The 14,072-nt window shown below is 44.5% G+C and overlaps 1 protein-coding gene across 8 annotated transcripts in view; it reads right to left on the bottom strand.

Moving 5' to 3' along the window:
- Window positions 1–14,072, bottom strand: part of ANK1 (ankyrin 1) — a 2,823,483-nt gene that overhangs the window by 2,220,783 nt on the left and 588,628 nt on the right. For all 8 annotated transcript variants that reach the window (XM_069617665.1, XM_069617670.1, XM_069617666.1 and 5 more), the window contains one exon: window positions 3,705–3,803. In XM_069617665.1, the coding sequence (XP_069473766.1) occupies window positions 3,705–3,803 (99 nt within the window). The remainder of the gene's footprint in view (window positions 1–3,704; window positions 3,804–14,072) is intronic.

Raw genomic sequence — 14,072 nt, 5'->3', positions numbered from 1 at the left:
CACTTGCATGGCCTCTGGTATGGTCTTCTCTTCCCCTTTTAAAGGAATATACTTTGGCCAGAAACCCCAGGACAGAAACCTTCATTGGCTCTTTCCACTACTCCAAAATGTCTTCCTTCATCTCCGGGAGCAAGCGCATTCCCGATTTAAGCATATGCAATGGAAGCTCTCAGGCTGCCCTGTCGGAGAATGAGGGAATCTTGATCTGAGAGGTCAATGTAATTTGTCACCTGTGTCAACATAGAAGCCACTGAGTTTACTTCCCTTTCTGGTCCTCTTCCAGGGAAGACACAGACTGTTGGGATGATTCTGAATACCAGTATTCAGAGGCTGAAGATGAGGGAGGCTCTTTACTCTTCTTTCCCATAATTACCTCTTCCTTTATAGTCTTCTTAAACAACTCCATCAGTCTCTTTTCAGGGATACCAGATCTTCCTTTCCGGTTCTTTCAGGTTCTCTCTGAAGTTAAAGAGCTGATGACTCCAAAAGTGCCACCACATTCCTTTTTTCTGAGTGCTTTCCCTGCCAGACTTATGTGCAGAAGACGGACCAGCTGCCTTCAGGGGAATTGTTAAACTATGGCCTGCTAGGACACTGGGATGTTATACTCCCAGTGGGAGAGCAGGCTGTTAAGGAAAAGAAAATGGAATTAAAAATGAATTCCTGACATCACTCTGGGTACCTCACAAGTAAGTATTGGGGTAAGAGAGATGGAGGTAATGGGTCTTTCCTTTGTGACGAAATATGCCCCCGATTCTCAACTAGGAAATAACTCTGCATGGTAGCTTTAGTGTATCAGATGGTGACTGTTACTGATAGCTCTTTCTATTAGGTTTCCTCAAAGAATGTGCCAGGCATTTTTCTTCGCAAAGTTTTAATTAGTACAAACAACTATGCAAGAATGTTCTCAAGTGCAAACAGAGAGCGTGAGAAGAAAAATGTCAGGAAAAAGGTTAACACATGGTGCTGTCTCTTTCTGTTGTTACCACCATTATTAAGTAGATATAAGGTTTATCAAGGCTGGTATCCAAGGATTGAGGACAGCTAACCAAATAATTTTGCTGCACTATATATCAATCAAGGTTATTTCCAGTTGTGATTTTGGAGGAATCCTATTCCAACAAGACAGCAATGAAGGATGGAAGACCGTACTAAATCATCCCTCTCTCCTCTCCCAATTGTATAGCCAGGAGACTGCATCAAACTAGATATACTTATCCTGCATTGCTCGAAGTTTATATATGTCCTCTAATTTTATTGCATGGTTTGCTAAGCCACAAATTAACTTGTCGGCCATTCATGGTACCTTTTTATGTTTTAAGTTGCATTGCTTCAGAAATGTGTAGTCTCTACTCGTTAGCAAGTAGTCCCCATGTAGTTTATGTGGATTAATAAAACACATGTACTTGTGAGGGTAATCTGAAAGTTAATAGGCAATTATTTGCCTTTCCTTCATCACCAGTAGGTTGTTCCTCACTGTTAACACATGTATTATGTGAGTTTAATATTATGTTTGATTACGTTTTACTCTATATGTAGGGAGACATTTGCTTTAAAATAGACTATTTAGACATATCTTTCCAAATATTCTCTGGCAGAGACCCCAGCAAACTCTAATTGGATGGGTTTGTCTAGCTTGGCGTAATATGGGTCTACTTTGAAACACATTTCAAGGGCCATGTTTGGTTCCCAGTCCACCCTTGCTTTAACAGAACCAATTCAAGTATTGAATTCTCGTTCTGGATGAGAAATAGCCAAGTTGCTTTCAACAACAGATGATCCTGATTGAGAAAGGTACTCAAGCTTGGAATTTATGACATGCAAGTCACTAAGAAATATAAAGAATGGTATCCTTGAATTATCTTCGGAAAGCCTTGTAACATGTCAATCAAAGCATGATAGCAGATGACAAGAGGAATCTGGAAAGCTTTACCTGTGAGAAAAAAAACAATTTAGGTCTCTGTTTGGTCTCCCCAGTGCTTTATCCTTCAAACTAAGTATTTTCAATACCTCTGTCGCCAGATTAAGTGTTCTTCTATAAATGCCATCTTTGGACTTTTTTTTGCCTAACCCCTTTCGTTCTTCTTCTTTGGATTTCCAGCATTGTGCGTTAGCTCTTCAGTCCCCACTTGTCTGCAATCATGAATAAGCAGCTCATTCCAAGCTTTGCTTTCCCTTCCAGATGGTTACTTTTTCAAAAACCTATTTTCTTTGTCCTTTTCCATCTATGTTTCGTGAATAACTTACAATGCATGCTATCCAAGCAGCAAGCTTTTTTCTATGTTAGAATTCCGTGGCTGCCTTTTACACTATTCATAGTTTCCCTTTTTGTGACTGCCTCTTTTTGTGACTGCCTCTTTGGCTGTTTTCTTGAGATAATCTGTGTCCAACATTATTTTGCTAATCAGTAGCCCTTCATTGACAGAACTTTATCTATATGGCAGCTTTTCTTTCTAGCTACATGCACATTCAATGTAGTTTGCCACAACTGAGCACAGGACCTTTAAATAATCTACAGCAACTTTGATTGTTTTACAAGAATCACAACATTGGTTTTTATGTTATCTTTTACAGTGCTTGGTGTATGGCTTTCTTAAAAGCAAACCCTTAGCTGGTGTGTCTATCTTTTGTTGCTGAAAATCATGTTCTTGTGTTTACAGCTTCAGCTAAGCTCCTTTTAAGCATTACGGACATTGGTCAAATCATAAGTCATGTAGTATTATCGATTTATGACTTGTGGTACTAAATTTCTTTGCCAAGCCAACGGTGCAGTCAAGTTTCATAGCACTGCTTTCTTAGTCGAATATTGGTATACATTCTTGCTTATTTGCCTCACTTTTTGTTTCACCCTGTTTTCCTCTGGAATACATTTGTTGTTGCTGGCACTTACTATGCCAGTATGTGGCCTAGTGGCCTAATGCTTTCACTAGAGGGATCTTTGCTTGACATTTTGGTGACAGTTTCAGATCCCAGCAGGGCCACTCAGCCCATTATCTTTCTGAGGTCAATACAATCATTATAATTAGATTGTATAACACAAAACAGCTATTAACAGAGCCATGATAACCCCTGGGGTTGAAAGTGTACTCTATATATGAACCTGCTATGTTAGAGACAAGAATTACGGCAGTGTGGGAAAACACGGCGGTAATGCAGTGGTAACTGTTACTAGTGCATTACTCCTGCATTACAACACCACCATACTACAACTTTGGGGGTGAGGCAGATGAAAAATCGCCAGCAAAATATTGGAGGTAATTTCACCACTTTACTTCCAAAAATGGGTGGAATTACTGCAGGTATAATTCCGCTGATATCCCCATGGAGTCCTGGACTGCATAAATGGGAACTAACACCGCAATACACCCACTTGTAATCTGGAAGTAATTCCGCCATACATAGTGGTATTAACAGTAATTCCGTTTGGCAGTATTGCAGCAGATTTACCACTGGAATACCCCTAAAATCGTAATTAGGCCCTTTGTGTTGTGCAGTACTTGTGTCTCTTTTTCTGTTAGCGCTACTTTCTTTGGGTCTCTCTTTTTTGTTGTACTCTTTTCTTATTCCTTCAATTATTGCCTCATTCCTTATCTTTATTGAACTCCCTAATCCTGAGCCACTGTTGATTTTATTAGTGCGTTATTATTCTTCGTGGTCTTTGCAACGCTCTCCCAGCCACCATTTTCCTCCTATTTACTTCTTACCTTGGTCGTTGTTTCTAGAATAATTTCTTTGTGTAGAAGTTCGGCCACCATTTTGACATGGCCCTCTTTGGACGCCAGGTGCAAAGCATTCAACCCATTCTGAAAAAAAGGGCATGATGATGTGAATTGTGTATCATTGTCATTTCTACTCCTCTCCAATACAAATACCCATACTTCTTAACACCCCATTCCTCTCCACAGCCACCAGTGTATAAGCAATAGACAATAGACAGCTGGACAGTGGGTGGAGGGATTGGTGCAGGTGGATAGCGGACAAGAGAATAAGAGAATTAAGTACATTGTGGGGAAGGATGTAGGAGAGAAGGATGAGCATGTAGTTGGTATGCAAAATAATGCGTAACATCAAGGCAAGGAGAGTATGGATTGGTTTGTAGGAGAAAGGGAAATTTGCATAAATCATGGGAATATGAGCAAAATATTAGAGGGAAAACAAGTAATATGTAGGACCAAATGCAAGAGGCAGTCAATCAGTTCGAAGCTCTATTAGAAACATATCTTTAGTTTTATCAAAAATAATACAATTGCATGAAGAAAATACATTGGCAACAGCAACTTCATCTCCATCAACATTCAGTTTAAAAAGAAAACATTTAGCAAATGTGTACACAAAGTAGAAATCAATTCCAATATCAACCAGGAGAGGGCATTCTTATAGGAATCCAAAGAAACAATTAGTACAGTGTTCAATGCTACCCATCTTAAACATCATTGAAAATAATTAATGGTATATAGGCATAAGGGTATCAAACAGGCATGTTGGAAATAGCCTCACTAAAAATATTTACCTTCCGACGCCCTAAGGGTAAGAAGCAAGCCCAGGTTTCCTATGGTGGAATAAAGTGCACACAAATATAAGAAATGGGACACCGTGTTGCTAGGTTTCCCACTTATGCACAACGATCCATCGAACCGTTTTCATTGTCTGCGTAGCTAACGGAAGCAGTTTGGGCAAAAACATAGATTATATAGATATTATATGAGCTGGAGGAGATCCAATGGGATAATTCTTCTGGCCCCTGCACCATTTTACTTTAAAACAGGGCATAGCTATGGCTGCAGCGTGCTTTAGCCAGGTTATTTTCTTCAGTGTAACTGTGACATTTTTTATAAACAGTCAGGTTTTGCTATTGTTGCAGAAACCCAGAAGAGTCTACCAAACCTCAGCTTAGTTAGTTGTGACGTAATTGGGTATACCTGTGCCAGTACAATCACCCAGTCATGGTTCCGAAGACACACAAGTACATCTTCCAAATCAGCTCCAGCAGGGTTGGTCCATAAAGGGACCTAAAATGTTAAAGGTGCAAGGGCAGCAACATGTTCTACTGGACTAATATTGCGCTCTACTAAGGAACAAACTTGTGATGGTCATACACCAGACTATATACAAAATGTATATTTAGGAAAAAACTATTGTATATTTTTACAGAAAAAGGGCTTATCTTTACACAGGTTTACTAAAGAATGGTGGAAGCATACATTTTCTGGAGTGAAGAGTGAGAGTACAAGGGTGAAACAGGATGACCTGATGCGTGGAATCTGATATTTCAATCCCTCATGCTATGCACTCCACTCTCTATGACTAATACTGTATTCAAAACTATTCACCATGTCCTATACCAGTGATACATTAATATGCTGTATATCACACTTTCCCCCAAGCCCTGCATCTCAACCTCCCCAAGCTCTGCATCCCACATTCTCTCCTGCTCTACACCACAGTCTCTCCTCGTGCTCTACACTCACCTTCTCTTTCCCATAGTCTGAGAGCCCATGTTCTTGTAACATGCTGTATACAACAACTCACCTGTCCCATGCTCGATACCTCATTCTCACCCCAGGTTCTTCAGTCCGCTCTCTCCCTCAGCCCTCTCAGCCCTCTCAGCCCACTTTCTTTCCAGCCACCCAAACGTGCACTTTCTACCTATGACCTTTACTCCCACTTGTTACCATTGATCTATATCCCCACTCTCTCCCAATTCTATCCCAATGTGCAATAGCACAGTATCCTCCATGCTACACATCTCATATCTTTCCCCATGATTTATACCGAGCTCCCTCTACAAGCTTCATATACCCCACTTTCGCAATGCACAATACCCCATGCTCTTCCAATGATCAATGCCCCACTATTTTGCAATGCAACCTCACATTTTCGCCATGAGCTAGTCGCCCATTATCTATAAACAAACTGTAGCATTGCTCTTGCTCCATATTCTATAATCTAAGTTCTCAACATTCACTATTATCGCAAACTATCCCCATTGTTTATACTTCACTTTCTACACATGTACAATACCTGGCCTCAGTGCCACATGCCCTGCACCCCTTGTGTTCCCTTTACTCTCTCATGCCATATATATATTTAATTTTAAATTACTACTGAGAATTCCCAGTCGGACGACAGGGACTATTCAAGCATGTGAACCTATGAAAGATCTAATGCCGTAGAAACAACAATTCTTCTCTCTGTTATAGGTATTCCCTCGACCTATTCCTTTTCTAATCCCACTTTCCCATGCTCTTTTAATGTTAGCTCCCCCTTCTCCGGAGTTGATTCTTTGCTTTCTGTACACATGCCGACATCCTAGAAACAGAGAACGTTTTATTCCAAAACATTCGTGCCTAATGCCAGTGTTGCTGGGTAACCCTGGAAAATGCCACCCTGCAGTCATCATTGGCTAAGAGAAGTGAGGAGAGGCAGCAGCTGGTGCAGTTTCCCAACACTGGTGAACGGCACTATATAACAAGCATTGGCAATGCCTACAGTTTGGGCTTTTGTCTAGGCCTTAGAAAGGCACTTGCCAGCCACTGCCCGAGTGATATTAACTGACTATTGATGGTAGCGGGTGCAAAATGGTGCGAGTACATGGCATCTAATAGGAGTGCCTGGTAAATGCCTAATACTTATAAATAATCCAAAACTGATGGATTTGCCAATGCTTGTTTTTAACAGGACTTCAATGAAGGACAAGCATAGTACTTATAGAGAGAAGGATGAAGCCAGACCTGATTAAGAGACTACTTTGAAAAAAACACTAGCAGGCACTTCAAGTGCAAAGCTTGATGGTAAAGCTTAATTAAAAGCGAGCTCAATGAGTTCCCATGAGAAGTTTTGGGCGAGGAAGCACAAGGCCAGGTTGGAATGGCAATAGGGATTAGCACGGCCATGGGCAGTCAATGGCTGGGCAAATAACCAAACACCTACGAGCTTTATGTCAATCCTCATATGCCATTTCTCTCTATCTGTAATGCAATAGCCCAAACTAAAAATGATGAAGTCATAATAAGAGCACATTTGTTGAAGCCGGCAGTGTAGCTTGTGTTACTTGTGTTGATGTAGGTACTCCTCTTGTTTCATTTATATGGAAAAAAATGTCTTAGTTTGGTGTGATGGACCCTGAGCTCCCTCTCTGCTTGCATGTTCTTGGGGCATAGAGTTTTGTTGTGCATCTTTTAAGATTGAGCTGCAAAAGCAGGGTTTCTCCAGAGGCAGCTTCTTCTGTATTGTATTTGGATTTTTGAGTGCAGTATTTCGAAGTTGTCAAACTAGAAGCATTTTGTGAATGTGGGATCATGGTATACACTGAGGCTGTGACAACTAGGACTACATTAGGATTATGAAAAAACTTAATGCATGGTTGGTTTGCCCTACTCTATATATAATCGAACGTTGTAACTTGGAATAAACTGTGATTGTAAATATTGGAGTAAATTGCGAGTGGTCATACCGGACATATCGGCAGTGTGGAAATGTGGAACATAATGCAAATGTAGCTCCATTAAACTGGAAGTTTTCTAGAACTGTATATCAGTCTATTCATAGTAAAATGGAATTGTGTAACAAGACAGTGTATTACACCAAATTTGTTCAACAGAGTCTGAGAGTATGCTGTGATTGTGCAAACAAGCACTCTGTATTGGTATTGTAGATAGTCTGGAATTGTATGCAAAGCTGGAAAATGTTGGGACTGTCAAACAATTAATATACTAGGATTCACCAATAACAAGGGGGGTCCTGGGAGACTCTCTGCCAGACATGAGTCCTGGTTACAAGAGCCTTACCTAGAGTCTTGAGCTCAATATCTTTCACAGAGAAGAAATATCACAAACATATCAGTCTTTGTCCTGCCCTGGGGCAGTCCAGCACCGAAATGCTAAGCAATTCTCCACTGAACAAGAGTACCCACTATTATTATAGATACACAGCTCCACCCTACTGATAAGGTCCAACCAGACCGAAACACGTGTCTGGGGTTGCTGTTGGGACTCTTGTTCAGAGGAGAATTGCCTTGCATTTCGGTGCTGGACTGCCCCAGGGCAGGACAAAGACTGATATGTTGGTGATATTTCTTCTCTGTGAAAGATAGTGAGCTCAAGACTCTGGGTAGACGAGGGTGCACCGGGATCTCACTCCATTGGAGAAAGTTCTCGACAGAGATGAAGGGCTTGATCTCCCTGCTGTATGGTGCTGTGGTTGAGGCAGGTAAGGTGAGTACTGATAAACGTCGGGGTAGGTGAGAAAGAGACCTGGGTTTGGGATTAGACAGAGCATTATGGCACAAACTGTGATGCAGGGCATTTAAGGTGTTGATTGCTTGCCAGTACAAGCTCTGCACCATTAAGCTGCTGCATAGGTGGCAGTATGACCCGGTATGTCTTTTCAAAATGTTTGCGGGGGTACGTCCTCTTTGTTGGCACAAAGGTGGTGTGAGGGCAGATTATTGGCATATGTGGTGGGAGTGTGATAGTTTGCCGGTTTTTTGGGATGAAGTGCTTGGCTGGATAAAGAAGGTGGATGGCATTTCTCGGGAACGAATGCTGTTACTTGTGCTGTTTGGCTTGGAAGAAACCGAGGGGGAATATCAGTGTTTAGCACACCTGGCACTCTGCTTTCTGTTGGTGGCTATGGCGCATTTGGCATTTGGCCATGTATTGGAAGACGATACCGTTACCTGGAAAAATGGACTGGGTCAATATGGCTAAAAATATGTATGTAATGGAAAGGATAGCGGAAGTCATTCAAGGGTATAGTGTGGAAAAGGAGACGGAAGGAGTATGTTTCTTACCTGTAACTCCTGTTCACCAGCAAGGGTATCATTCATAGATTCACATGCTGTGAATATTCCCCAGTGTCTGGCTGGGAATCCTCTGCTACCCTTGGGGTTCCCTTGCTGAAAGCAAGAAAAACTCTCTATTTTGTAGGCTGTCACACTCTTTATGAGTGCTTTTGGTCCCAACCAATGGGTCCTTGAGTAGTTAGACACTAGCTTTTCCTCCTCTCCCTCCCTTCAGATTCTGATCCATGATGCTGAAAGACTGTGCATGCACGGTTTTTACAATCTAGCGGTGGAAGGAGGGCGCATTTGAATCTATGAAATATACCAATGTTGGAGAACAGGAGTTACAGGTAAGAAACTTACTCCTTCTCCAGAATTGGATCTTTCATAGATTCACATGCTGTGACTAGATCCAACTGCAGTACAAAGCAGTTGGAGAAGCATATAGGTAGAAAACGTATATTTTAGCCCTAAAACAATAGACAGTACCTTACTGGAACAGCCGCTGCAGGACTGCTCTCCCTGTCTGCACATCCGCGGTGTGCTGCCTCTTCAAACAGTAGTGCTTCGTAAATGTATGCAGCACTAACCAGGTAGCCGCTTGGCAGATGTTGGCAATCGGGACTCCAGCCCACAATGCTGCTGAGGCGGCAGTGGCTCTCGTGAAGTGACCATGTGGGGGAGCGTGAAGAGGCTTCCCCACTGATTTATGTCAGAAGGCGATGGTAGAAGAGATCCATCTTGATATATCCTGCTTTGCCTGCCTTTACTGGTAGGTCTGTACGCAGAAAAAGTTACGTTGAACTTTGGCAGGTCTTGTTGACATAGTATCTTAGTGCCCCGTCTGACATCCAGCGAATGTAGGGCCACGTCAGCCGTGGACAGCAGTTTTTGTAAGAAAACTGGCAAAGTGAACATTGTGTTTTTGTGAAAGTCTGTTGGCACCTTGGGGATGAAGCGTGGGTTAGCCATCAGGAGCACTTTATCCCATTGAAACCACAGGTGCGGCTGGTTGACTACAAGTGCTTGGATCTCAGAGACCCATTTGGCTGACGTAACGGCCGCCAGGAATGCTACCTTCCATGATAAATATCTGAGAAAGCATGTGGCCATTGGCTAAAAAGGATTTTTTCATGACACACGACAACACTGTGTTTAAACTCCACTCTGGCGAGACCCATCTCACTGGAGGAAAGGTTCAGAACAAGCCCTTCAGGAAATACTTGACCACCCTATTTGCGATAAAGAGAGGTGCTATTACTTCTACTGGTGTACCTGGATATGGCAGCCATGTATACGCGTATGGAAGTGTGGCCAGGCCTGCTTCGCCAATGAGAGCAGGTATGTAAGTATCTCCTCTGATGTAACTTGGAACGGGGTAATGTCACTTTGGCTGGTGTTCCAATGACCTTCACAACATATACAGAACCGTTTCCAATTTGTTCGTGGAAGGGGCCCTCGCCACTGACAAGATGTCCCTGCATTCTTGAGAGATTGTCAGGCCTCCAAACTCTGCTAAGTCAGAAGCCCCGCCGATAGGTGCAGGGATTGTGGGTCGTGATGTAGCACCCTCCCCATGTCCTGCGTGATGATGTTCGGGTGATTTCAGAGCCTGATGGGCCGGTCCACTGAGAGATGGACAAGGTCCGAGTACCATGTCTGGCGGGGCCAGTCTAGCGCGATGAGGATTACTTTGCATGAGTGCATCCTGATCATCTGCACTGTCCGGGGCAGAACTGGGAAGGGTGGAAAAGCATACACCACTGCTGGGGGTCCTGCTCGCATATCTTGCAGATTTTCTGTTTTAAAATGTGGCAAATAAATTCACTGGTGGGTGGCCCTATCGTTGGAAGAGTGACTGCACCGTGCTGAGGTTGAGCTCCCACTCGTGTCTCTGGGACAGCCGCCTGCTGAGGCTGTTTGCCGTTTAGTTCTGAACCAGGGGTGTTTTATAGGTCTGGAAAAGACCTGCCGGGGCTAAGCTGATGTTGGAACTGTTGGGACTGGGGGCTAGCTAGTCTTTTGGCTGTAGCTCCTGAAATTCTATCCGGGGCTACAACCAAAAGATCAGGGGCTATAGCCCCCTTAACCCCCCCCTTGCAACACCCCTGTTCTGAACTCCTGGGAGGTGGAACGGTTGTATGGCGATGCTGTACGTGATTGTGCAGTGCCAGATGAACTGTGCCTCTTGTGACAGGGTCTTGGACTGTGTACCTCCCTGGTTGCATAGGTAGTACATCCGAGTTCTGTTGTCCATCAGGACTTTGACTTTTTACCCCTGGAGGACCGGAAGAAAGAACTTGTGTGCTTATCTGACTGCCCTGAGCTCGAGCACGTTGATGTGCAGAGATGCTTTGTGGGGAGCCCACAACCGCCTTATGTGTAGCTGGTCTACGTGTGCACCCCATCCCTGTAGGGAGGTGCCCATGACGAGTGTCTTGCGCGGGGCCTTCTCTTGGAATGGATTCCCTCTGCTGATGTTGGTCTTGTCGACCCACCATTGTAGACGTGTCGTCAGTACGGGAGAGATTTGCACCTTGTCCCTCCATGATCCTGAGACTTGGGACCAGTTTGCCACTAGGAACTCCTGCAGAGGCCTCATGTTGAGCCTGAAGTGTGGAAGGAGGGGTATGCAGGATGCCATCCTCCCGAGGAACCGCATGCAGTTGTGTAGCGTCAGTCTCTGCCGGGTGTGAACATCCTGAGGGTGTCCAGTCTTTCTGTAAATGGGTGCACTTTGGGCTCCTCTGTAAAGAATTGCGCCCCAAGAAACACCAGAAGATTTTCTGTAATTGATGGCAAAGCCAAGGTCCTGAAGGAGACGCACAGCTGCTGCCGTGAACTGCCTTGCTCTCACCATGTTAGGTGCCCACACTATCCAATCGTCTAGATAGGGGTAGATTTGGTGGCTTTCCCTGTGGAGACTGGTGGCCACCGGTGCGAGGGCACTTTGTAAATGTGCAGGGTGGAGGCGGAGTCTGCTGCAGAGTCTTTTGGTTGCGGTTGCGAGAGGACTCTACAGCTTTTGCTCCTGAACCCTGTGAGAACCTGCTTCTTGTCCTACCTTTGTTTCACCTGCTTCCACCTGGTGACTTTAAAATACCCAGAAGGCCGCGGAGCGGCCGCGGAGTCTGCTGCAGAGTCTTTTGGTCTTTAGGCTCTGCAGGCTCCGCGGCGCCCCCCCAGAAAATCCACCCACTGAATTATTCAAAGACATTCAAAACCGCGCAGGTGACCTGCTTCCCATCACGTTACATACACCCAAAGCACCGCTGCCCGCCCCGCGGGATCTTCAATCCGTGACATGCTCCTCGTCTCCCACCTACCCATGCTCTGCATCACTGACGCCGAACTTGCCGATCGACTTGAGCCCAGTCGCGACTGCTGACAGCTGTACTGTCCCCTCGTGTGCTCACATCGGCTGGCCTGGAGCTGTGCGACTCACCTCTGACGCCAGAGCCTGCCTGTGCCTAGCGTACACGCGCCTCCACTCCACGTGACACTGAACAGAATCCTCTGCTGCTCGTGCTTTTGCGGCCTCGCCCCTGCCACTTAACGTGCTAACTCCCGGCATCCCCAGCTACCCTCGTTGATCAGGAGACCGAAAGGATTTGCCCCTTGGATCCTGAAACCTCAACCCTAACCGCTCCAGAGAAACAAAACGATCATATAACCACGTACCATTCGCTGATCAGGAAACCGAAAGGGGCCCGCCCTTGGATCCTGAAAGCGCACTTGATCCTCTACAGAAGACCGAAACGAAGATACACCAGTGCAGCCTCGCTGACCAGGAGACCGAAAGGGTACGGCCCTTGGATCCTGAAAGCGCAACTCGAGCCACTACAGAAGAGCGAAACGAAGATACACCTGCGCAGCCTAGCTGATCAGGAGACCGAAAGGGTTCGACCCTTGGATCCTGAAAGCGCAACCTGATCCAGTACAGAAGAGCGAAACAAAGATACACCTACGCAGCCACCGCTGACCAGGAGACCGAAAGGGTTCGACCCTTGGATCCTAAAAGCGAACTAAAAAAAAAAATAAAAAATAAAAAAACCACGGAAGACCGCAACAAACATACATCTGCGTACCTTCATCGAGCGGGAGACCCTTGATTCCCAAACGACACACCACCTAACCCAGCTCAATCTAATACAGTAAGCTGCCTACAACCTTACTCTCGGCCCTGAAACAACTTGACCCCAGCAAATACCAAAACGCTCGAATCAGACAAAGACAACAGCAACAAGCCCTAACCAGGGGGCCAGTACTCTGAGAAACCAAACAGAAACCTCGCAAAACTTAAGTTTAGCAATCTACAATCGGGAAAAAATGGCTACAAGTCGCACCAATAAACAAAACCCAACTCAACGCCCAAAAACAAGACAAACAACCAAGACCGCGATCGCTAACACCACGGAGCAAGATTCACTACAGCTAACATTGGAACAATCCTTCAAGAAAGTGACATTGTACAAAGAAATCCCAAAGTCCCTGACACAGTGTTCAGATTCTAAACAGAACTCAGAAGACGCCAGTGACCAAATTCTAGAAACTGTTAATTCCACTGTGACATCCTCCCAACTATCAGTGGAGTCACACAGTACAGTAGAAAATCAGCAAATAATCTCATCTGAGGTAAACAGCCCGGACACCAAACCTCAAGCTCAGAAACCAACTACAAAATCTGGACAACCCATTATGTCCGTGCCATCATCACCGCTTCTCCAACTCGAATCTGAACAACAACTGATCAGTCCTTCAATTGCTCTGAACACAAACCACCAGCCCACAAAACAAGATCCTCTAAACAACGCGATACAAGACACCTTGACAAATCTTACAACCAGCAACAAAGAACCCATGGAACTCACAACCAAACAGTTGCAGACGACCACAAAACAGGACTTAACACCGGACAAACAAAACCGAAATCAGCAATCCATGAAATCGAAGAAACTACACGAAATAGATAGCAATCCTCAGGAAATGGCTAATAATCAAGAACCAAAACTCACAGCTGACCCTGTCGTCTTCAAGCCAACCTCAACCTGCCAACAACCTGAACGAACACAAGACCTAACTACAAAACTAGCAGTCCCAACACCAGACCAACTGAAGCAAAAAGAAAAAGCAAGATTAGCACGGCTTGCGTGGCTTAAAACCCACAACTCCGTTAAATCCACCAGCATAGTGGAACCAACAACATCCAAAACAAGTAACAAATTGGCAAAACTATCACTGGACATTACCGAAATCGAGTCAATCATGACTACTGCAGAAAAAAGAAAAG

Source organism: Ambystoma mexicanum, chromosome 10, assembly GCF_040938575.1.
Source record: "Ambystoma mexicanum isolate Mex_15411 chromosome 10, UKY_AmexF1_1, whole genome shotgun sequence".
Classification (NCBI taxonomy): Eukaryota; Metazoa; Chordata; class Amphibia; order Caudata; family Ambystomatidae; genus Ambystoma; species Ambystoma mexicanum.
The sequence above is the reverse complement of the archived record's forward strand: the minus strand, read 5'-3'. Positions and strand labels throughout refer to the sequence as shown.